Source organism: Ambystoma mexicanum, chromosome 3p (assembly GCF_040938575.1).
Source record: "Ambystoma mexicanum isolate Mex_15411 chromosome 3p, UKY_AmexF1_1, whole genome shotgun sequence".
Classification (NCBI taxonomy): domain Eukaryota; kingdom Metazoa; phylum Chordata; class Amphibia; order Caudata; family Ambystomatidae; genus Ambystoma; species Ambystoma mexicanum.
In genome coordinates this window covers 641,216,642-641,241,085 of record NC_090925.1, presented here as the reverse complement: position 1 = coordinate 641,241,085, position 24,444 = coordinate 641,216,642, and the positions used below count along the sequence as shown (strand labels likewise).

The window sequence follows — 24,444 nt, the reverse complement described above, 5'->3', positions numbered from 1 at the left end:
GGGAGCAACCCCTTTACAGGGAATGGAATGTCCTTATACCCTCAATAGGACAGCCCACAGATGAACTTGATGTGCCCCTTCCTGTCAATCACACCCAACCTTGCGAAGGAATCTTGCAAAGGGGTGGCGATAGCTGACAAAACATTTTACTTTCTTGTTGTCACAGGGGCGACTAGATCCTGCATTAGGGAAAGAGCATTTACATTGTCAGGCGATGCCATGAACACTCAAGGATTCTCTGGGGCTCCGGAAGTGGTTCCTTTCACACACGATATCTCACTTTCTATAGTGAAACACAATCTACCTCTTCCTTTACTTTACTCTCGACAGGCACCTGTAAATATACTGGGACAAGACATTATGAGTAGACTAAACATGACTATTTCATTCACAGACAAGAGAATAGTGTGCTCCACACCAGGAATACACATGCTCAATGTAAGGCAGATTGTTCAAGCTTATTGTGGATGGAAGTACAGAGGGGGGTGCCAGTGGATGCAGAAATGTTCCAGTACGGGACTGACATTGCTATTACATGGCTCCCAGGCATTGGAGGGAAAATATGGCGGGTTCCAAACAAATACCTATTCAGGCATGGGCTACCATTGGACGAGGAAGAGGGAACTATAGTAACCATAGAAATAGAGGCAGTGGTTGAGAGAAAGGACTGGATAGTGGTACATGGGATGGACCAGCATGGAGAGCAGTAATTTCAGTGTTAGAAGGGTGCAGGTTGTCCACAGTGACAGAGGAAGAGCTATTCAGGTAAGAGAGACTAGACATACAGATGTGTTTGAGGTGAGTGTGACTTACCGGTTAAGGATACACTACAGAAAGGTACCACAGAAGATGGCATTGGCACTGGAAGCACCACCCTCATTTTGCAAGGAGGATCTGGCCAAGGTACCAGACCTCTTATAGACGACAAGTCCCTATGATGTGAGGCACATAAACAGCATAGGGGAGTGAAGATAAAGCTGAAACCAGGAGCAATTTTTCCAAGAGTGAAACAGTACCCACTCTCCAAACAAGCAGATGAAGGCATATATGAGACAATCACAGCACTAATAGAGAAAGGCTGGTACCATCAGCGTTCCCATGTAACACGGCAGTGTACCAAGTGAGAAAGGCAAAGGGGGAGGGGAGGCTTGGCGTTTCATACAGAATTTAAGGCCTCTTAACCACATTGTGGAAGCAGAGTACCCTTTGGTTTCAAATCCAACAACAAGTATGTGCAGCATTCCAGTGGAAGCTGCCTGCTTCATGGTCATCGACTTGAAGAATGCATTCCTCTCAGTAACACTACACCCCGACTCACAAGACTTGACTTCCTTTATGTAAAAAGTCTGACTTACAATCTCTGGGAAGATGTGTTGATGGGAGTGCTCTGCCAAGCGCCGATACAGCTGGATGGAGCCTTCTGGGATGCCCAGCTCACACGTGTGTGGTTTGGCACTCAGGAAAGACTGCACATAGAAAAGGAAGAACATTACACTGGAGACTGAACATACCCTGAAACCATTCCACAACAGTACAGAAGATACACGTTTGTTATTTGTAAGGGAATCTCATTCTTCTCACATCAAAACCAACCCAATGGATCACTGCTAAGCCTTGTTGTTGAGATAAAGGGGTAGGGTAGCAGGCCATGGGTAAAACAAAACGAGTTACTTAGTGAGTTTTACTGAACTCATCAAAAAGTTTCAGTATATGATTCAGACGAGAACAGGAGGCTATTGAATTGCCAGTACTACACACAATGGAGCTATTTTTCTAAGGGCTGGTAATTCAGCGGCGGCCACCAGTTCCATGTAGACATACATGTGGGCAGAGCCCCACCACCGAATGCTGGTCATTTGCATGGCGGAGTGCAAACGTGCAGGACAAAAGGTGGCCAACAAGCATGGACACCGCCTTTTGCTCTTAACATTTGCACTCCACCGCACAAATGAACTGAACACCGCCTGCATGGCAGGCAGTGTCTACAATAGATTCCGATGAAGTCCCCCTGCTGTTTGCTAGTGCAAAAGCTGGCGGCTCCATGGAGATCACAGTATGCTCTTATGTACAAATCTGCAATATTTTAAATATACATTGCTTCGCAATTATTCACAAAATAATACGTTCACACTTTAGCAAAAGTGCCCAAATATGTGTTTAATTTTCTTTAGAGGTAATGGCAATCTTGAGACTAGTGATTCATATGAAGAACCTCAGACTCTAAATCAAATTACCCGTCACCCTGGGCTTTCCCGGTCCTGCTGTTCATTCAGAAGGAGCGGGGTGCGAGGCGGCAATGACATCATCGCGCACCACAATCTGTGATGTCATTGCGCAATCTCCGGGGCAACCTTGTATATACAAAAAACAGCGGTCACGCGCATGGTTCAGTCTCTCCCTGTAACCACCGGGCAGCAAGCTTGGGTACGTTTCAGGCTGCTCCAAGACATACATTAATTAGATTGGGAATGTGCAGATTGTTAACATACGCTTACTTTTTTGTAGATCAGGGATATTGAAGGCAACATTTTGAGTTCTTATGAGCTTCTGCCCAAATAAGGGCATTTTTTAAGTTACAAGTTTAGATTCACCTATATTTACATCGACACGTTGATTGCATGTAATTTAGCATCTGGGTTGCCTCCATTGCTTTTACAGATCCGTGGGCGTAACCACCACAGGTACTGTTTTAAATGCAGTTTATATCTGCAAAATAAGAGTATAATGTAATTGTGATGATGATAAGCCTCTAAACAAATTATTTTCTTTTTACCGTCTGTGTACTTCTAAATGTTTGATGTCTGGGTATGTACATCTTTTGAACCTTTATTTTCTATTGACATTATACACCGTGATGTACATCTTTGTGAACTTTACTGCTTTGTTGATATCATATGCTGTGATGCGAATAGTGCTCAGCCCTGAAGTTGGGATTTTTTATTCCGAAATGCATTGGCAGATGAGCTAAGCCTGTCAAGATTGCTGTTGCCTATTAAGAAAATTAAACAAATATTTGGGCACTTTTGCTAAAGTGTCAACTTATTATTTTGTACATACCATTATGACCTTTCAACTAATTGCGAAGCAATGTATATTTTAAATTTGCAGCAGTGTATTTTTATAATATTGCAGCTTTGTTTTTTACATGCTCTTAACCCATTAGCCTCGCCGTGAATTGATCATTTTATAACTAGCGAATTTACGAATTTTAAACTTTTTAATTCATTAATTGTGTTTAATTATATCTGTATACATTAGATTCATTTTGAAAATCTGTTTTGACCTTAGCACACTGCATCTTGGTTCCATTTCAACTGTTTTTAGCTTCCTACGCTTACAACTCGCATTGTGACGGGATTAGAACTACACTACCCATAATCCATGTAGTTCTTTTGCCCTCTAGAGGAGGTAGCCAGGTGCGCCAGCGCATCTAAGCCGGTTTGTGGCGGTTAGTGGGAGTTGAGAGGGCCGAACGTCTTCCATTTTCACATTCCCCTGCAGTTACTTCACATAAATAGTAAGTGCTAGGCTCATGCAAAATGTTGTTATATTCCTAGTGCTTGCCTGTCAGCATGTCATGCAGCGAGTTCATCAGCCGGATTCAATAGAATCACACAATTAGGATACAAGCTCTCACATGAGACTGTACAAAATCCCCTCTTACCTACTGATGACCTTGCCCATATTGGTTCACATACAATGATGTGGAACCAGAATGGTGTAGATACGCTCCCCAACTTGGAGGGAATTGTCGGTTCCACTGTAGATACAACTATGTGAAACCTGAGCCAGCAGTTTACTACTCCGCCACCCCCACTGCCCCCCTTAAGAGAATGCTGCTAAATAAGCGCTCTTTGGCATGTCATGCCATTGAGGTGGCTGGCCACATCTCAGTTAGAAAAACTGGATCTGGCTATCCTAACAGAAACCTGGTTCTGTGAGACTAATCTACATTCAGCCCAACTAGCCACACCATCTGGTTAGAAGATCCTGCACTCTGACCGGGTGGGACACAAGGAGTCGCTAGAATTTACAGGGATAGCCTCAAATTGTTTTTATCCACCACACCAGCACTGCATGCCCGCAAGGCTATGCTTGTGAAATTAACCATTAATCATACCTCTATACTCAGCTCTCTTGTTCTCTCCCATCCACCTACCGCCACTCCAACCTTTCCGGGGCAACTCCTGGCTTTCCTTGGGTCTCGTACTAAGCCACAAGCCCCGTTGTTAGTATTGTAAGACTTCAACCTCTGGGCACATGATCCCTCGATTTCTAAAACTAGTACACTTCTGACGCTCTTTGAGAGTACTGGGCTGAGCCAGTGCGTTAATGTACCTACACACCAAGGGGGTCACAATTTGAAATGGATCTTAACCAGCAACCAGACTATCTCCCCATTGGATGTACAAAAATGCTGCTGGTCTGACCATTATCTGATACAATTTCATATTTCTGACGGTGCCTCAGTAAAGGAAAGTGCCTGTTCACGCCCTAAGACCATTCTTCGTAAAAGCACTCTGAATGTATCTCAAGAGGCATTTCACACCCCAATTAGCTGCTCTACAAGCTAACTGCTCATTGGAATCACATACCAGACAGTTAAGAAACATACTGAATAGAGATTTTGACAAGTAGGCACCCATCAAGCTAACTTTAAAAGGGAAGGTTGTTTCAAACCAATGGTTCTCGCCAGATACCCTGGCAGCCAGGCAGCTTAAACGCCTGGCTGAAAGAAGCTGGAGATAAAATCCCCCTGATACTTCTTTGGCAATTTATAAAGTGGCTACTAAAAATTACCAAGGTGCTATCTTTAAAGCCAAAAAGGCTTAACTGGGACGCCTTCTGTGTCATGAGAACCGCTGGAGGTTCCCGTAGATGGGGTGGGAAGACACATAGCTGCCATGGGTGACCTTAAGATTGCCACCTGGAACGTCCGAGGCCTCAATAATTACCTGAAAAGAAATAAAGTCATGTTGCATCTTAAACGACAGAAGATCGACATTGCCCTACTACAAGAAACGCACCTGGCCCAACATAAACTAGACCTTGTAAAGAAAAAATGGGGTGGTACAGTAGTGGGCTCCCCGTACTCGGCCTATGCCAGAGGTGTGCTGATCTGGGTGGCCCCGCATGTCCCACGCAGAATTGTACGAGAGGAGGTAGACACGGAGGGTAGGCTGGTAATACTGAGGGTACTGATTGAGAACAGAGCACTGAGTATTATTAATACATATGCCCCCAATCAGAATACTGCTGTATACTTCAGGACTCTATGTACACGCCTGGGCCCGTGCGCAGGGGAACCGATCATCTGGGGGGGGGACTTTAACTGTGTTCTTGACCCCAGGATAGATAGGTCCGACAGTAAAGTAGACAGGCCCACCCCAGCGGCCAGGGCTCTACGGGTACTATTAGACGACTATGGACTAGAAGATGTCTGGAGATTGAAACACCCCACGGCCTTGCAGTACTCTCATTATTCGGCCCCTCAACAGTTGCACACGAGACTAGATTACTTCTTTGCTACGCCAGAAGTGGCGATAACAACTACACAGGTTGAATACAGAGCGAGGGTCCTGTCGGACCATTCGCCCTTGGTGATGGCCTGGCAATATGGCCGCCCCAGAGGGCAGATTCCAACATGGCGCCTTCGGGCAGAGGCGCTCAGAGACCCGGTCTTTAGAGAGGATATTAGAGAGACGATTACAAGGTATTTTGAGGAGAACACGGGCAGTGTGGATTCGGCTGGGACACTTTGGGAGGCCTTCAAGGTGGTAGTGAGGGGCGACGCTATTTCTAAATCAAAGGGCCTTCAGGGGGGGGTTTTAGCTGAGCTGGAGAAAGTGGAGAAAGAATTGGAGCGTGAATGTACCAGAGGGGGAGGGGACACAGACCTAGTACTCGAATTACAACAACGATGCTCAGAGCTTTGGGAGCGGCTTTGTGACCTCAATTACAGGAAATACGTGGAGAGGCAACATGCAGGAGGTGACAAAACTGGTCGCCTACTGGCATGGCTTTATAAGAGGGAAACCCCTAGGGCCCCGGTCATGATGATAGAAAGGGAAGACGGAGAGGAGGCCCACACTCAGGAGGAGGTTAACGCTGCTTTCTTAGATTATTATAAAGCGCTGTATGAGGACAACGGGGAAGACAATCTGGATAAAATCAGGGACACACTGGAAGATATAGAACTGCCCAGGATTAGTGCAGAGGAAAGGGAGGAGTTAGATGGCCCCATTACGCTAGATGAACTGGAAGAAGTGGTGAAAAGGCTGCCTACTTGCAAGACCCCGGGCACTGACGGACTCCCGAGTGAGTTCTACAAAACGTATAGCGCAGAGATACTCCCCCCTATGCTGGAGATGTATAACGAATCATTCGAGGGAGGCCGATTGCCAGACACGCTCAGAGAAGCGTTGATCGTACCACTACCCAAGCCTAACAAGCCGAGACAACACTGTGGATCATACAGACCGCTGTCGATGTTGAACCAAGACAGTAAGATCCTGACAGCGGTCTTGGCGGACAGGCTGCGCAAGGTCATCGGCAGACTGATACACTCGGATCAGACAGGATATGTCCCTGGCAGGAATATAACTCATAATCACAGGCGGCTCCACCGAGTGATAGAAGAAGGGAACAGAAGAGATGAGGAAATGGCAGTGATCTCCCTAGACGCAGTTAAGGCGTTTGATTCGGTGAGGTGGCCGTGGCTGTTTGCGGTCCTGAGGGAATATGGGTTTGGGCCAGGCTATATCAGATGGGCGAGACTACTGTATAGCCAGCCAACGGCTAGGGTGCGTACGGGATCAGTGATATCCGATAAGTAGCACCTAAGTAGGGGTACTAGGCAGGGATGTCCTTGGTCCCCGATGTTATACATATTGGCCTTGGAACCTTTAGCGGTATACCTTAGACAGCAATATGACCTGGTAGGCATCGAGGTGGGAGGAAAGAGCCATTTGATATCCTTATATGCCGATGGCTTGCTGCTGTACTTAAAGTATCCGGAAGAGAACCTCCAGTATGTTTTAGAGGTCATGCGGAGGTATGCCGAATTGTCCGGCATAGCGGTTAATCCCGGCAAGTCGAGCATGTTCCCCCTAGGGTACTATTCGAGGGTCCCCGCGGAACGCTTGCCGGTGTTGCCCGTACCTTGGGCAGCCGAGTCCTTCCGATACCTCGGAATAGACATATATCACACTGTGGGAAACGAACATCTGCATAACACCGAGGTTGCTGTGGATAAAATCCGTGCAGCTATGCGATTTTGGGAAAAGCTGCCGCTAGCGATGATAGGGCGAGGGGCGTTGCTTAAAATGGTTGTCTTGCCTAGACTGCTGCATTTCTTCAACAACATACCATACTTAATAGCTAGGAAGTTCTTTACCAAACTCGACAGTATGTGCAGGGACTTCCTATGGCACGGCACTCGCAACCGAGTGGCGCTGTGGAAGCTACGAAACTTCTACGATAAAGGAGGGATTAAATTACCACATTTTGAGGCCTATTATGTAGCGAGCCAATTGCAATATGTTACACAGTGGCTCTCTGATGAGGAATCTCCCGAGTCCAGGTTGGTTGGGACAGATTGCACCCCGTTTTATTTGAAGGAGATCATCTGGGTCCCTAGACAAGACTTAAATCTTCGCCCTGGTATGCTGTTACTTGGGTGGAAAATGTGGCGTAGAGCATGCCGGCTACTGGAAAGCCCGGATCCGTGTTCGCCGCAGGTGCCACTGGTTGCCTTGACTGCGGGGGATGGTCAACTTAGAAAAACGATCAGAATGTACTGGGAACCGGTTGGGTTGGCCACGTTAGGAGATATATGGCAAGATGGGGCCATCAAGGATTTTGCAGACCTAGAAAAAGAAGCTGGGTTCCATGGGGGCCAATACGTTACATACCTCAGGTTGGTACGGATTATCCGAAAATCTTGGCCTGAGACGGTGTTAGCGGAGGATCCGGACACCCTGATTGATACAATATATGACATATCGGAGGGCGGACACGAGATCTCCAGATTGTATGAGGTGGTGATGTCCCGAGTGGGAAAGGACTTGACAGACTTGAGACTAGAATGGGAAATGGAGGTGGGGGTTCAGATGGCTGATGGGATGTGGGAACGGGCTCTGGGATATCATAAAAAAGTGTCCAGAAATGCTAGATTACAGCAAATCCAACTATATATCACACACAGAGCGTATATGACCCCCAAGAGAATAGCTAAGTTTGCGAACTCGGGCAGGCAGGCATGCCCGAAATGTAACGAGGAGGACGCGGACATGACGCATATGTTCTGGTCCTGCCCAGTAATCGAAGTCTTCTGGGGAGAAGTGTCACAGAAGTTGGCTGACAAAGGGGTCCCGATAAGCATTGACACAACCTGGGCTTGCCTTCTAGGGGGGTTCCCCAGACCGAAGAACACCAGACATCTGGGGAAACTGAGAGACCTAGCGTATATACTCGCTAAGAGGAGGATAGCCATGAACTGGAAGCAATGCTACAAACCTAGGATAGAGATGTGGTGGAGGGATCTCCAAAAATGGGCGGAAGCCGAAACCATGGTCTGGCAAGAGGCATGCAGTAAATGCGGGGAGGAGGATGTGGGCAACCTAGTAGCCTGGAGGTCATTAGTCACTGGTCTGTTTGGGGTTCGAGGAGAACCTACTGCCTCGGAGGAGGAAGTCACCCGGCCACACCAGGTCGATACGGAACTACCCTGTGAATGAGCTCTTGGGGGGGGGGGGGAGTGTAGTGTTGTGTTTTGTTAAGTGTTTATTGTTTGATTGTATATAATGTTACAAGTTTGTTTATACTGTTTTCACTTAAAACAAAATAAAAATATATTATAAAAAAAAAAAAAAAAGGCTTAACTGGAAGAAATAATCATGGGGGTCCAAATCAAGCTCCAGGGAGCTGTTTAGTATTCAGGACTAGCTCAATGGTATGGCACCCGAGTCCAACATAATTACTGATGATTCACAATGTCATGAAATCCATGTTGGCTTCGTTCAAAAAGTAAGCCAATATCAGGTCGGCCCACCAGCTAATACCATTACCTCTCATGCCATAGATACGATCCCTGTGATCAATAATCCTGAATGAGATATGGCGGTGGATGCATTTGTTTTTCGGCAGGTCGCAGTCCAAGAAGCATCAATAACTGTGGCCCAAATGAAACCCACATCTTGTAAGGGTGATGTTTTGCCAGCGTCCTATTTTAAGGATTATTTCATTACCATTGTGCCTTCTGTTACATCCTTCATAAACCACTCCTTTCAGGAAGGATTGGTCTCTGGTTATATCAAAGAGGCCTGGATTTCCCCCTTATTAAAGAAAGCGGGTCTAGACCCTAATGAGCCTGCCAACTATCGACCTATAACCAATGTTCCCTTTCTGTTTAAAGTTTTAGTTAAGGTAATCTTGGCCAATGGCCAGTCAGGCTTTAGGAAGAAGCATAGAACCGAAACCGCCTTGGTGGACGTCAGATCTTGCCTTGCTGAAACTGTGGATCATGGTAGTGTGGCCTTGCTACTGATGCTAGACCTGTCCGCCGCATTTGATTTAGTAAACCATGATATGATGGCGGACAGGCTGGCTAAGGATGGTAACTCCTCTAAGTTAGCAGTAAACTGGTTTGGATCCTTTCTTGGGCCAAGGAAGGCGAGGGTGGTTAGGGGGGGACTTTCAGTCACAAGAATCGCTAGTTAGTTGTGGAGTACCACAAGGCTCCAGTATTTCGCCTCTGCTTGATAACATCTACTCCAAACCTTTATTCAATCTCCTCAATGGTCTGGGTGTTAAGATCGGCAACTATGCAGATGCTACTCAGATCATTCTGGAGCTTTCTGGGTCTTATGAAGCAGGTGCACCGAAAATCGGCAAGGTTTTTGATGCTGTTAAAGCATGGATAGTAGAGAACTGTCTTGCTCTTAATGACAAAAAAACAGAGATCTTTATTGTTGGGAGCGCTGCAAAGCTGAAAAAACATGATGCCAAATATGAGGCCTTCATAATAGGGGGAATTAATATACCGGTCTCCAACCTAGGGGTCATCTTTGGTCGCAACCTACATTTTAGCAAATGTGTGTCCTACTAGAGCTCCTGATGCACTTGTTTCTGTCGGAGGAAAATAGGTCTCTGATAGCAACAGCTACAATAAACTACAGGTTGGATTATTGTAATGGACTACTGGTTGGCTCTTCAAAGGCAAACGTGAAGAGACTGCAAACTATCCAAAATGGTGCAGTCAGAGTCGCATATGGACTGACGCATAGAGATCATATCAATGCTGCCTGCAGGAAGCTACACTGGCTCCCTGTTCAGAGGATTTGCTTTAAAGCATCCTGTATGGCCTACAAATGTTTAGCAGGTGATGTCCCAGGCTAGCTCAGCTCACGTATCATGAGGCTGCCCCTCAGACATGCCTTACAATCAAACAATAAGGACATGTTCATGCAGCCTAGATTCTCCTTAAAATGTTTTGGAGGCCTGAGCTTTAATGCTTGGGTGCCGAAGGTCTGGAATGACCTTCAACAGTCTCTACAACAGTTGCCATCAAATGCCCAATTTACGAAAGTCATAAAAACAGATCTGTTTGATGGGGAGGAATCTAAGATTCTCCCTTTCTCTCATCCCTCCCCACTGCCTCACACTGCTTTTTTGGGTTTCTGTTGTCTTGGTCAAGTTGAACGCCCTGAGGCCTGCGGGTGTGTTGGCGCTATACAAACATTCTTTAGAATAGAATAGAATAGAATAGAATAGAATAGACGAGCATAATGTGAGCTCCCGGCCAGTGGTCGAAGTGTACAAAAAGAAGTAGTGGAACTATGTTCCCTGCTGGCCTGCCCCTGCTACCCACAAACCCCATTGAAACAACCCCTCCCACACACAATGTACCCCCCCAAACACTTGCACCTGCTGTTTAAGGGAACGTTCAGTGCAGTGCACTGAAGGTGAAGGTTTCAACTTCTTCCTACACTTTTATTTTAAAACAAAACCATTCCGGAACGGATTATTTTTAAAATAAAAGTATAGGAGCTGTAAAAGGTAATTAAAAAAAGTATAGGAGCACCGCTCCCGAACGCTCCCGCTCACTTCGACCACTGCTCCCGGCCCACTTAGTGGCAACAACCAGACTTTTCACTAGCATATCTTGATCCTGTGCCATAGGATTCCATATGCAGAGTAGCTCCTGTGAATCTATCTATCAAAGTTGGAAAAAACAACTAATCTAGATATAACTATTGTTTACTACAATACGGTAGTGCCCACCTTTCTTCACATGGGCTCGATAGAGATTCCCAGCATTTGCACCTGCATGAAAATGCATGCAGGTGCAAATGCTGGAGTATTTGTATGGCAGAGAGGAAGCAAGCGGCAGAAACCGAAGTTGCGCTCCACCCCTCCTGTCCGCCATACAAATTGATGAACATGGGGTGAAATATTACTGCAAAACAGCCTTGCGCAAGGCTTTACGTCTTTCTATTACGTCTTTCATAAATAATGCATGGGAATGAAAAGAAGCACCTTATTAGGTTTTATCAAGTTTGCTTTTATGCTGAAGTACAAGGTAAGAAGTTAAGTCCATTGCCCCAACACCATCACTGCCAGAGTCCACAAGACACTGATATGTCCCCAAGGGTTCATTATCATCAGTGCCATTTTCCATAGTGCTCCCATTGCCATCCTGTTAGCGACTCCTGTGAGAGTGTGCCAGGATAAAGGAGTGCTCCTTGTTTCTGACCGAGATGATAACATTCGATGATGGCACGGACAACAGGCAATACTGGGACCAAATGGGTATGGTGCAACCCGGAAGGAGAATGCAGTTACATGACACAGAGTTAGCATGTCATTTAGAGCCATCGGAATGTTGAGCGACCAATCGGGCTTCGGGAATGTACCACCATCCGAATGTTGATCCACCAATCAGGACGCGGCGAATGCAGGATTTATCTGCTCGGGCATGGCTTTGTTCCTCGTGTTCTAATTGGTTGCCAATTCCCCTTGATCCACACAACAGCCTGTCATCTGACATCTCTTCCTGACTGCACTATTTCTTCCCTGCACGGTTCCTGTTCACTGTGATGCTAATTTTCCAGTCTCACCTGGCCTTCTTAGCCACTCTCCCTTCAATGCATTTATCCCGTGCCTGCCCGGCCGCGTGTCGATGCAGCTCTTCCTGCACCAACATTAACCCACTCACCTATCCCCACATGAGACGCCAGAGACCCTTGTTTTTCATTTCCCCCACTGCTGAAAAAGGAAAAATAATACTCGGGTAACACTCCTTCTTGTGAGGAGGTGGGTGGGACGGAGAAGTGTGGTCAGGGGGCATGACCCGGGCCAGTTCACGAAACACCCATCTCTTCATCCACCCCGAGAGTGACGGTTTGCATAAAATCAAAGAGCATTTTGGGAAGTAAAGAATTCTCACAATGTTATAGTAGAAATAAGTCGGCGCTGGTGATGCAGCAAAAAACCTTTTGATCGCGTAATTGAAGTCGGGCTCTGCGTTTTTCATTAGTCACAATACTCACCCTCAAGAAATTGTTGGCATATATACCAATTAGGACAGTTTCCTAAACGGCATGTGAGGCTTTGGCTCAGTGCACAAGTGCTGGCTACTCGTTGGTGAAAGCTCAGCTCGGGAACAGCCCAGTACGTTTCCTAGGCTAGCCCTGGGCCTCAGGATGGAGCAGAGGCTAGAGCATTGGTAAAACGAACTTTGCCGCTGCGTTTTTTTTCCAACCCACTTCCTACTATCCTGGGGGCTGTGGACCCCCAACGCTCAGAGTCAGTATTATTACCTGTGCAATAAGCAGGCACTGGAAAACCCGTGCCCCAGAAAATGTGCGTAAGAAATCCCCTGCATCGTATCACCCAATCAAAATCCATGACCCTGAGAACAGGCCAATCAGAATGACTAATCAACCAATGGCCTGGCAGGGAATTCAAGGCATAAGGGTTTGTGTGCCACGTAATACCATCTCAATTATTTTGCGCAACTCAACTATTGTGCAGGGGAAGCGTTGTCCTCAGCAGTAACTGTGCTACGAAGTAGGGCCACCTTAATTACTGTCACAGAGAATCTGTCCTTCGAGGTGACAATGATACGCAAAATGTTCATTGACATTACTGTCATCTATCATCCCTGCAAAAGTTACTTATCTTCAAAATGGGAGCAATGTGACAGATAATATGGCCATGGCACACACTGTGCTACAGAAGATACCCACCATTATCACAGAGCCACACACGATTGTGCTAAATAACCCTCCTTTGGGAATCACTGTGGCACAGAATATGGCTATGTATTATTTAGTCATTTAATATTCTCTTTAGCATCCCAGTAATAAAAAATAGGCGTGTGGAAATGAGTGTCCGGCTTCAGTGACAAGGAAAACAGTGTTCCACGATGCATGGGCAACTCATTAGGAAAGTTCTTGATGCATGATATATGCAAGAAAAACATGAATACGTTTATTTTTTAATTGTTTATGTTCGAAAATGTGGGAATTGAATTGGGTACGCCACTGTTCGCTCATATCCCTTCCATCAAGACACTCAGAGAGCGCATTCATTTTTTTAAATTTTAATAATTTTTTATTGTTTAAGGTAATAATGATAATGCATAATATATCATTTACAGATCTTAAAGACCAAACAGGACATAGGAGAAGGACCTGGGAGAAAGGATATAACAGGGATAGGTAGCACCAACTGGATCGTCAAAAGGAAAAAGAACCACCAACAGTGGAAGAGGGACACCAAAAGAGCCTCCGCCTCAATCTATTCACTCAATCTGATAATGATTGCATTAAGTAAATAATAAAATAAAAGGAAAACCTACAAATGTTGAGAGATCAATAATTCAAGTAACAGATGAAGTTGATGCACATGCAGGAGAGGATGTTTCCATGACATCACTTTTTATGGATTGGATAAAAGCCCTTAGATCTGCTGGATCATCAAATACACCTGTACGTCCTTCATGAGTCACCTTAAAGGATCATGGATGGTATAATCCGTAGCTGATATTTAGCTGCTTTAGAGCGGGACGAAAAGATAGGAAAACTTTTCTTCGTTGAGCTGTGGTTCTGGCCACATCCTGTGAGATGAAAAGCTTGCTGCCATGCCAAATGAGGGATTTGCGCTCTTTAGCTGTGGATATAATAAGTTGTAGTTGTGAGTATTCCAGTAGGTAAAATATGAGAGTTCTGAATAATGGAGGAGAAGTACTAGTTGCTGTAGTTTGACCTACTCTATGAGCCCTCTATACGTTAAATGTTGTTTCCAAGGGCAGATGTAGGATGGCTGGAAGGAATCTTTGTAGAAAAGCTATGGGGTCAGTGCCTTCAGACCCTTCCGGCAGACCAGATATGCATAGGTTGTTGTGCCTGCTACAATTTTCCAAATCTTCATCATGCCTCTGAAGGTCTTTGATGGATTTTTCTAGTTGTATAACTCTGGGGGATAGATCTTCAGTAACCCCTACTCTTTTTTCTAATTCTTCCACTCTATTGTTATCGCCCATCCATCTATCATCTAACTGCTGTTGCTTGGCATTTGTAGTCTCAATGAAGGGTTTAAGTGCTCTAATTTCGCAAGAATGGCTTCAATAGCAGGATCGGAGATGTCTAGTGGAGGTGGTGAGTCACTTTTAGGTCTTTTAAGATTAGTTGAAGAGGAGGTGGCATCCTTTGCTGAGGATGCATTTTTTTGATTTGCTTTGTTAGCAGCCATTGCTGACAATTATTGACAAAGATTTGTTGGAAGAGTAACTTAAGCAAGGGTATGAAAATAGGTGTAAGCTAGGACAATATACACCTTAAGTCCAGTTGTATGAGCACCTCTTATATCTCTATATAATTATGTTGATTCCCAGTCTGCAATTATTACCTCCATATTATTTATCCTGTTATTCTCTAGCAAAAGGAGCCCTAGATTATCAGAAAATAATAAGGCGCAGACTATGGATTCTTGAATGCGTGCAGAGATCTAATAATTATATCAGAAATATGGGATCCTTAAGCTGTCAGCCAACACAATATAAAAAGTTATGAAAGGAGCACTTTGACAAAGATGTGAAGGATAGAACTTGAGGGGAGTGTTATTGATATTATAGGTGAGGATGCAAGATGGTTAGGAGTAATTAGTGCATCCTGTATACTGGTAGTTCACTGTCAAAATCACTTATTCTCTTCAAATCCTTAATATATTAATATATACTTTTTTTTTCCTTATGTTAGTATATTAGGGCTGTTTCCTGTTATTACCCCTTTTGTCTTCCTCCTTATCCTCTCACCTTTTGTTTCCCTTGTTGCCTCAGTCCTTGCAAGTGCCAGCTCCTATGATTCTTCCTTCTTTTGTCTTGTTGATAACGCTGCTGATGTAAAATTCTTTTTTTTTTCTCCTTATATTATTTGCCACAGGTGGCGCCGTTCAGAAAAAGGGGCCCGCGACGCCAGGCCCAAGCCGGCACATAATTTAGGACGCAACGCTGCACCTCTCCACACGAGGGGCTGCGCGCGTCTCTTTGATGCCTGGAGTCCAACTGCAGAACGCTGCGCAGCTCGCAGGAATGCTGTTTATGTGTACAGACCGCGGCCGGGACTCCACTAACCTCGCGGAACAGCTGTCGGGGACAGAACGTACTCGAGAAGGTAAGTTTAAAGAAAAAAAAATACTTAATGCATATTAGATAAAAGTGCGAGGCGGAGCTGCACTCCTAGGCGGCCATCATTCCCGGCGCTCGGCCACGCCCCAGTGCATTCATTTTTAATGAGAGGTCTGGAAACAGCATAAAGAAATTGTTCTTCTTTCCAAACTTCGTATATTGAGACAGTGCAATGACAGGTAATGTAAGCTGCTCCCCAAAAAGGAGTATGAAGTAGGCAGCATTGGATTGGCGATGGGAGCCAATCCGCCATGTGAGATGCTGGAGCGTGAGCTGGCGCGCAAAAAAACACACTTCAGCGCTGCTATGTGTTGAGCATGAAAGTGTGCTTTCTTTATTACTACTTCTGCATCCCTTCCTTGCCACATTCCCGCCCCACGCGGTAACCTGTCACATACATAACATTCCGCTCCTTTTTCATTAAACAAGCAATTTACACTCTGGCCGGCTTACACCTTGGCTGTTGTCCATTTTAACATACATAGGCCCTCATTACGACCCTGGCGGAAATCGAAAAACGATGGCGGAAATGCAATACCGCCATCGAATAGCGCTCGGTGCGATTATGACCCGTCACCGTAAAGTACGATGCCATTAGCGACACCGTAGTGAACGCCAACGCTAACTGCACCAAGTACGCGCACGCGCGCCATGCGAAACCGTAATTACCACCATGGCGCAACGGTACGCGAATTCTGACCCTAGCGGACATTTACCTAACGCCAACAAGCATGGCGGAAAGTACCATTCCGCCATGGTGAGAAGTACGGCATTGCGAACCAACCGTAAAAGGCCCTACTGAGTGCCTGTACACCAATCCCTGGCCACATTGCACAACTCCTCGTAGGTGCAATGAAGACACACAATGCAACCAGTGAAATGTACAAGTCACCCATGCATGCCAACGAACAAATGAATGTAGGGGCTCCAAGTGCCTTGTGAGTGGCCATCCATATTTGCCATGGCACCATTGCCGTACTGATGCAGCACAGGCATGTGAAGGTTCAAGTACAGCAATATGAACTGAAATATGAGACAAACAAAAACAGGCCCCCCATCGCTTGACACCAGTGTAAGGCAACATTCAAAGCAGTATCCTGAGTGAGACTGCACCAGCCCTGTACTCCTGCCAGTAAACAAACCAACCATCAGCATAAGCATGTACCACACAAGTTGGCAGAGTGACTGAGCAGCCAGGCTCATCTCAAGAGGGGCCAATGGGAGCTGCAGGGCACAGATGGCACGAATACAGAAGCTATTCCAATGGACATGACCTCAGTCCCCCTCCAAGAAACGCACGCAAACACAGGCACCTGTGACCAGCCATATTCTGATAATCACATCATTCCACCAATCCACCTGGCTGACCGGCATCTGTCACACAAAAGCTAATCCCCCGCCCCTGAGCATGACATCATTAAAACAGACATAATGGCAGCCCCTATCCCCGACCTCACTGGGCTTCGTAGGCAAACGCGCCCAGTACAGTACCACGCAACTATACTCAGAAGCCGGAACCCAATGCAGATCTCCTCACAATACATCGCTCCACAAATAGGAACATGCTACATTACTAGCAAAGAATAACGCTACACGGTCAATATCATAATCAAAATTTAATGCACAACAAAATCACCAAGCCCATACAGCTATTAGGTCATGAACTCCAAAATATATTTCATTATTGTGGGCTGCAACCGCAATAAATGACCAGCTTCTTCTTGTGTGACGCTCTGTTCCTTCATGGTACACAGGGGCTACATTCACGTTCAAAAAGGCAACATGGAAGCGCCTAGAACCGCAGGGCCGTCCCATTAGGTAGGCACTAGTCCAGCTGAAAGGTCGATATGTTGCTCCTAGCCACTAGTACTGCGTAAGGGCATGTGGCCCATTGGCGATCGTCCCATAAGATCGTAATGGTGCTCCACTGATTAACACGAAGCAGCAGGTGTCGGGAGTAAAACCCATCTGCAGGAGTGGCATACAGATGGCAGCGGCAAAAGGGGAGGAGATACCTGTCACCCAAATGAAATGAAAAACAATAGTATGGCCATCAGAACTTCATTTGAATCACTCACTTCAATGATCACACCAAATCTACAGCCATATGCATGCTAGCCCACTCAAAAGGATTATTCCCACCCAAAAATCACTAGCGAATCATAACTATATAAATCGAGGTGAAAACACTATTACAAACGAGTGTTAGTGTGCATGCGTCTGTTAAAACAGAATCCATTAGATGGGATTAGTAACGTGCATAGACACAAGTGTATGAAGGCGCGTCGAGACAGGGAGGGTTCAACAAGGGCAGATAGACGATGGTCCCACTATGGCAGCTCTGCATCACATAGCGCAGGGGAAGGGGATAGATACCAAAAAGCCATGTACATGGCAAACTCTCAATTAAATCATCTGTCCATGCATCCATACATCATTCCCTCATCCCGGTATAAAAACGCCTGACTATTTACTCACATAACATGTGAAATTTCCATTGAGTCTGTGCGTAATGCAGTCTGCAAAATCCACTGTGCCCCAGCCCGGAATTCCAGTGTTGTGAAGTAACATGTATTTGGGAACGTCCTGCCTAATCGTCCACTACGCTATTGCGCATCCCATACTATTCATATCAATCATTGCATTCTCGCCATGGCCCCTGTCCCAAGGACATCAAACAATAGAACGTTATATTTGCAGTCAGACCTGTGGGCGTCTCCTCGCCGCTAGCTGAAAACCGAAAGCGCTGTCCTTCGAATTCCTCATTTGCAACATCACGTCGAAAAGGCATCTGTGACCGCTTGAAATCACAAATTCATCCATGTAGTGCGGCAGTGTGTGAAAATGGCAACTGGCTTCACTCACAAATGGGACGCCCCGCCCGTCGGTGAACCTCGGTACAGTGCTCACCCAAAGGGGATTGCAGCTGGCACAGGTGGAATGAATCACCACAGGTGGAGGCTATACAGCCTGAAAACACAAATTGCACACCCAACCCCCTCCCACAACCACACCCACTCCAAAATGCTACCGGCAGGACTAGCGATGTTGGCCCTGGGGGACCTGATAGCACTGCAAGTACTCCAACTTCAAGAAGAAGACGAACACCAACTACTACAACAACCGGCCGCACAGAGGAGACGCAGGAAGAGGAGGAGGAGGAGGGCAAGGCAGGGCCAGCAAGGCCCACCAGCACAGCCACTACCACCACGCAGGCAGCCCGCAATCCCACGCCTCCGAGCACATCCGTTCAACCTCACTGATGAGCAGATCCACACCCTCTACCGTTTGGACCGGGACACCATAATCGCCATTGTGGACATGACACACGCTGACCTTGTCAGCATGATAGATAGCCCAACCGCCATCCCACCCCTACTGAAGGTGGTGTCTGTACTCCACTTCCTGGCCACAGGCACCTACCAGCACACAGTCGGACAGTTGCATGGCATTTCACAGCCACTGTTCTCACGGACACTATTGCAAGTGCTCGATGCCCTCCTGAAGCACGCAGACGACTACATCTCTCTACCACGCTCGGAGCAGGAAATTACGAACACAAAAGTGGGATTCCATGCACTTGCCGGCATACCGGGTTGCATTGGTGCCATCGACTGCACCCATGTGGAATTGGTCGTCCCACATGCCATGGAGGCCCAGTACCGCAACTGAAAACAATATCATTCTCTTAATGTACAAATGGTGTGTGACTCCAACAGGATCATTACACATTGTTGTGCCCAATTTCCTGGATCAACCCATGATTCTATGGTCTTGAGGAACTCTACAATACCACGCTACATGGAGCGACACGCAGGGAACAGATCCTGGCTACTCGGTGAGTCTCGTTTCATGCATGATAATGTGGGGTATGTGATGCGGCAATGACCTGGCAGGAAGGGGGGGGGGGATGCGTACGTAGCTATGTCATTCCACAAACATCCTTTCTTATCCACATACAGGTGATGCCGGGTATCCACTGAAGAGATGGCTCCTTACACCACTCCAGAACCCACAGAAAACAGCATGAGGAGGACTACAACCATGCCCACTCACGTACCCGTGTAGTCATAGAACAGGCATTCGGCCTACTGAAGACTCGTTTCCGCTGCCTCAGCAGGTCTGGCGGGGCACTCCTGTACCGCCATGAGAAGGTTGCAAAGATGGTCATGGCATGTGTCATGCTACACAACATGTGCGTAAGTAGAAATGTGCCCATGCCCCCTGACGCAGAACTGCAAGCACCTGAAGATGGTCATGATGAGGGTGGGGATGTGGCAGCACCTCAAGGAGTCCGCGAGGCACAGGAGGCCCGTGAAATTCGTCAGATTCTCATTGATTCATGCTTCTAGCACTCACGCCTGGTGGCTGATACATGGACACGGGACTTGTGGCACTGTGTGTGTCTGGAACATGCACAATATGGACTGTACGCCTATAAAGGCCTCGTACACAAAGATCAATGTCCACACATCTCATTGGATGATTGTGCAATGTTTATAGCATATGTGAAATTATGTTACACACCCCATCGACCCGCCACCCAAGTAAGCCCAACACCCCCCCTCCACCCTCCTACCTCCCCCCCGAACACCAGTGTCCAAAGATGCTCATTGTCAGTGGGCAGACGCTATTGCAAGCCCCCTCTCCGGGTATCAGGGGCACCCCTGCCTGTGGAGCGCAGGTTCCTCCCAGATCTACGTTGGGGGCTGCCCTGGACGGAACTTGCAAAGGATGATGTCTCTGCCTGCTCACGTCCATGCATGTCCCTAAGGGTTTGTGAGAGCTCAGTGAGCACACGGCGCACAGCGGCAAGTTCACCACATACGTCTCTGGACGTCGCATGCAGTTCCCCCCTCAGGCTCTCGGTGCTTCTCTCCATTTGTACTCTCAGGCTCTCGGTGCTTCGCTCCATTTGTACCCTCAGGCTCTCGGTGCTTCTCTCCATTTCTGCCCTTAGTGTCTCTGTACTTCTCTCCATTTCTGCCCTAAGTGTCTCAGTAGATGTTTCTATGGCTGCCTTAGTACCTCCACATTCATCAGCATGGTCCTTGAGGAGCGTGGCCAGTTGCTGCTGTTGCACGATCACCTGGTCGAGGGACTGTTGCCTCTGCTGTGCCATGGCCATTTGCGGTGGTGTCACAGAGGGGCTGATCACCTCATGTTGCCTTGCCACAGGGCTTGTGGGGGATGGCCAGTCGTCGTCTTGTGGGTGCCCCTGCGTGGTATCCTCATGGTGTACGGGATGAAACAAACAGGGGGATTGAGACAGGTCATGGATGGATCCTACATCGACATCACCGTTTTCTGTGTCGGAGCATGCTGCCATTAATGCAGTGTCACCTATGGTGCTGCTGCCATCAGAAGCAGTGCCTTCTGTGGCATCCATTGGGGGGACCTGTGGTGGTGCTGTTGTGGGCATGCCGGCTGCTGCCACTTGATTTGTGCTGCTGCCGTGTCTTGATCCGTGCAGCTGAGGTGGAGGGTCTTTGGCCGTTGGTCTTGGCCCTCTTTGCAGGTGTGCTGGTAGGGGTGTCCTGGAGCTCGTCGTTTGAATCGGACCCTGTGGTGGAGTAAAGGAGGGCGAGCGTTATTAATGGGTCTGTGGAAATTGGAATGGCAATGTATCACATGCATTGGGGTGGTACCTGAGGGTGATTTGGGTCAGGGCCTTGGGGGTGGTTTCATTTTTGTGTGGATTGAGGATGCAGTTGTTTTGCAGCCTGCAGTTAGGGTGTGCCTGCTGCACGTGTAGGGGGTGTTTTTAGGATTTTTAATTATTTATGTATTTAATGTGACTTTTATAGTGCGCTATCAGGCCTATGTATGTGGACGTTCTCCTGGACATGTGTTTCTGTTGCACTATGTGGACACATGGTACTTCACATGATTGGACATTGTGGATTTAGCATTGTTTTATTTGGGCCACCTACCTGATTCTTCGGATGTCTGCACTCCTTTCTCCATCCCTCCGACTCCCTCTATACTCTCCATTCCAATGGTGGAGGCACAGATTTCTTCCCAGGGGGTCAACTTGATGGGTGATTCCGATCCTCCCCCGGTAGCTGTGGCAATGTTACGGTTGGCGGATAGTATGCTCCGTACGCGTATCCGCAAGTCGTCCCATCGCTTTCTGCATTGCTGTGGGTTGCGGGGTGCGGTCCCCACCGCACTTACCCGCTGTGCCACCAGGGCCCATATGGCCTTCTTGTTCGCAAGTGCCGTCCTGGTCATTTGCGTCGAGAAGACGACGCCAGCATTCTCCTGGAGGGTCTCTGTGAGCACGGTGAGTTCCTCACGGGAGAAGTGGACCTGCCGCTTGCGGTCGCACGCTTTTTTCGCTACTTTTCCCATTTTTATTGTTTTCACTAGGGTGGATGACGGGTTGGGATGTTTTTCAGGGTAGTATTTTTAATGGTTGTGTGGGAATTCTGATTTTATAAGTGTACGGCGTGCTGTTTCCCGTTCCGGGACCATGTTTTTACTTCCGTTTCCGTATATTTACGGTCACCGTATTTTCCGATTGCCGCTCATTGCGGTGACCGCTATGATGGGTGGCGGAATTGCACCTAGGGCGCCGTACGACGGCGGTGAGGGGCGTTTTGGGGAAATTTCCGCCATCGCGGACTTTGCACTTCCGCCATGGCGTAGTGCTCGTGCCCGATGGGTCGGAATTAGCCGCACTTTACTCCGTCGTGCAATGGCGGAAACGCTATTTACGCTATGGCGGTCAGGTCAGTTACTTTCCGCCAGGGTCGTAATGAGGGCCATAGTCACTAAGTTGTTCTGGGGGCCAAGGTGCCTCCCTCAAGTTGCACCTGCTTTGTTGTCGTGCCAGCTTCTCCTGCTGGCTGACGGCTGCTTGACCTTCTGCGGTGGGCTAGAGGGTGCCTCAGGCACCTCTGCCGGGGCTTCCGGGTGTGGTACAGGCTCCATATCTTCCACAAGGCCTTAATTAGCGGTATCAGTCTCATCACCTTCACCTTCTCTCGCCGGTTTCACCGTGTCATCAGACACATGACGCGCACCAATTACCTTCAACTTGTTGCGAACGCATGCGTAGCGATCGCTCTGCTACCACGCATGCTCATTCACACATCAGCATCACTTTCAGTACATAAGAGCAGAATCATGAACGAACAACATCCTCTTTTTTAGGGATGAGGTTCGCCATGATTCGCTCGCTGAAGGATTCACACTGTATCTAGTAAGTGATCTATGGGTCCACCAACACTCTTGAGACCTGGAACTTTTTTTACTATTACTCGCCTCCTCCTACCTTTTCCTTTACTTCTATACAGATTTATGTACTAGCGCGAACTGCTTGTCCCTTTTGATTCAGTCCACGTACCGCTTGCCGGAATCCTTTTGAGAAACCAATGTAAGTGTTGATGGAACTCTGTTATCATTACCTTTACCTATACTTGCACCTTAAGTATACTATTGACTTTTCACATTTCTTACTTAGTGTGGATGCACACGCTACCTTTCTAAAGCACCCACTATCCGTGGACATCATATATGTGTTTTTTCAACTATGCCTACTCCATAGTTGGTAAGTGGCACACAACCTATATGCATTGATTATGCCATAATTGTATATCATTTTTTTAGTTTTTTAAAATACATTAGCTTGTCATTATCCCACAAATTATATATCCTTTTCGTGTTGGTTAGAGATAATACTTATCTGGCTGGACTTATACTAAACTGAGCTACTAGGTACTATTCCAGACATCTCTTGACAAGGATTCAATCTACATCTATGATTTAATGTTTTGAAAGTTTGTATGAATAATTGAATTATATGCAAAATACTAAGTTGTACCCTGCTCTACTTTTTTCTAGAAATTGAATTGTGAAATATGTTTTTGCCCCTGGAGAAGTTTATTCTCGAAACGCATCGGGCCCAGAGATATTGTACAATAAATATCATGTTTGTTGTCTTTATACATTTTGTGAGTGAGCTTGTTATTCATTTTGACTGCTCCACCTATTTAATTGTCTATTGAATTGTATGTTATGAAATTTAGTAAAACAAAAAAACACAAAAGTTATTGATCTGCTTTGCAGATATCAGACAGTGTGCAGGGGACGGGAGTTCCTAAACCTTTAGGAACAACCATTTTTTGTCCTCCATTTTCCCAACCTAGTTGCCAAGGTTGAGCCCTTTTCTCCCCCGCACCTCAAATTATCTCTAACTCTATAAAGGTTACTCTAAAATACCCTAATACTCTTTTGCTAAATCATAGGTGTGCCCCGTGTTCTTGCACATTCCTCACTATTGGCTCGTTGACCCAGCTGGCCGTTATCATTCTGTAAAGGTAGACCAGAGAACCGGGTTCGTGCTACACAATCACAGTTCAGCAGAGTGCCTAGGGTCCAAAGAACCCTTCCCTAGTAAATGACAGATGAGTTTTTGTTAGCATGTGTTGTCACAAGTTGGTGCTCTTCCCCAAAAACCTAAGAGCTTACACTATTGGGTGGCTGCAGTGGTAGTGCCTATATACAGCACCTATAGAGGTTAGCTGACTGGCCCTTGCATGTCAGGTGGCTTTGCCTCAGCCTTCCCCAAAAACGATTACATTGTTGCAGGGTTGCAGGATTTTGATTGGCCCTTGCCCTTTGCCATCCACCCCTGGATTTGGGTTCCCTGATTGGCTGGAGCGGGTCTCCTCAGGCCTCGGACCCAGCTCTGTTCTCAGTGCTGCGTGTACCTTCTCAAGGTGATGAGAAAGACTATGTGTCCCCAT

The 24,444-nt window shown here is 46.8% G+C and overlaps 1 protein-coding gene across 2 annotated transcripts in view; it reads right to left on the bottom strand.

The window, feature by feature from the left end:
* The window catches only part of ARHGEF37 (Rho guanine nucleotide exchange factor 37), a 496,119-nt gene that overhangs the window by 97,318 nt on the left and 374,357 nt on the right, over positions 1-24,444 (bottom strand). For both annotated transcript variants that reach the window (XM_069651406.1, XM_069651404.1), the window contains exon 8: positions 1,356-1,466. In XM_069651406.1, the coding sequence (XP_069507507.1) occupies positions 1,356-1,466 (111 nt within the window). The remainder of the gene's footprint in view (positions 1-1,355; positions 1,467-24,444) is intronic.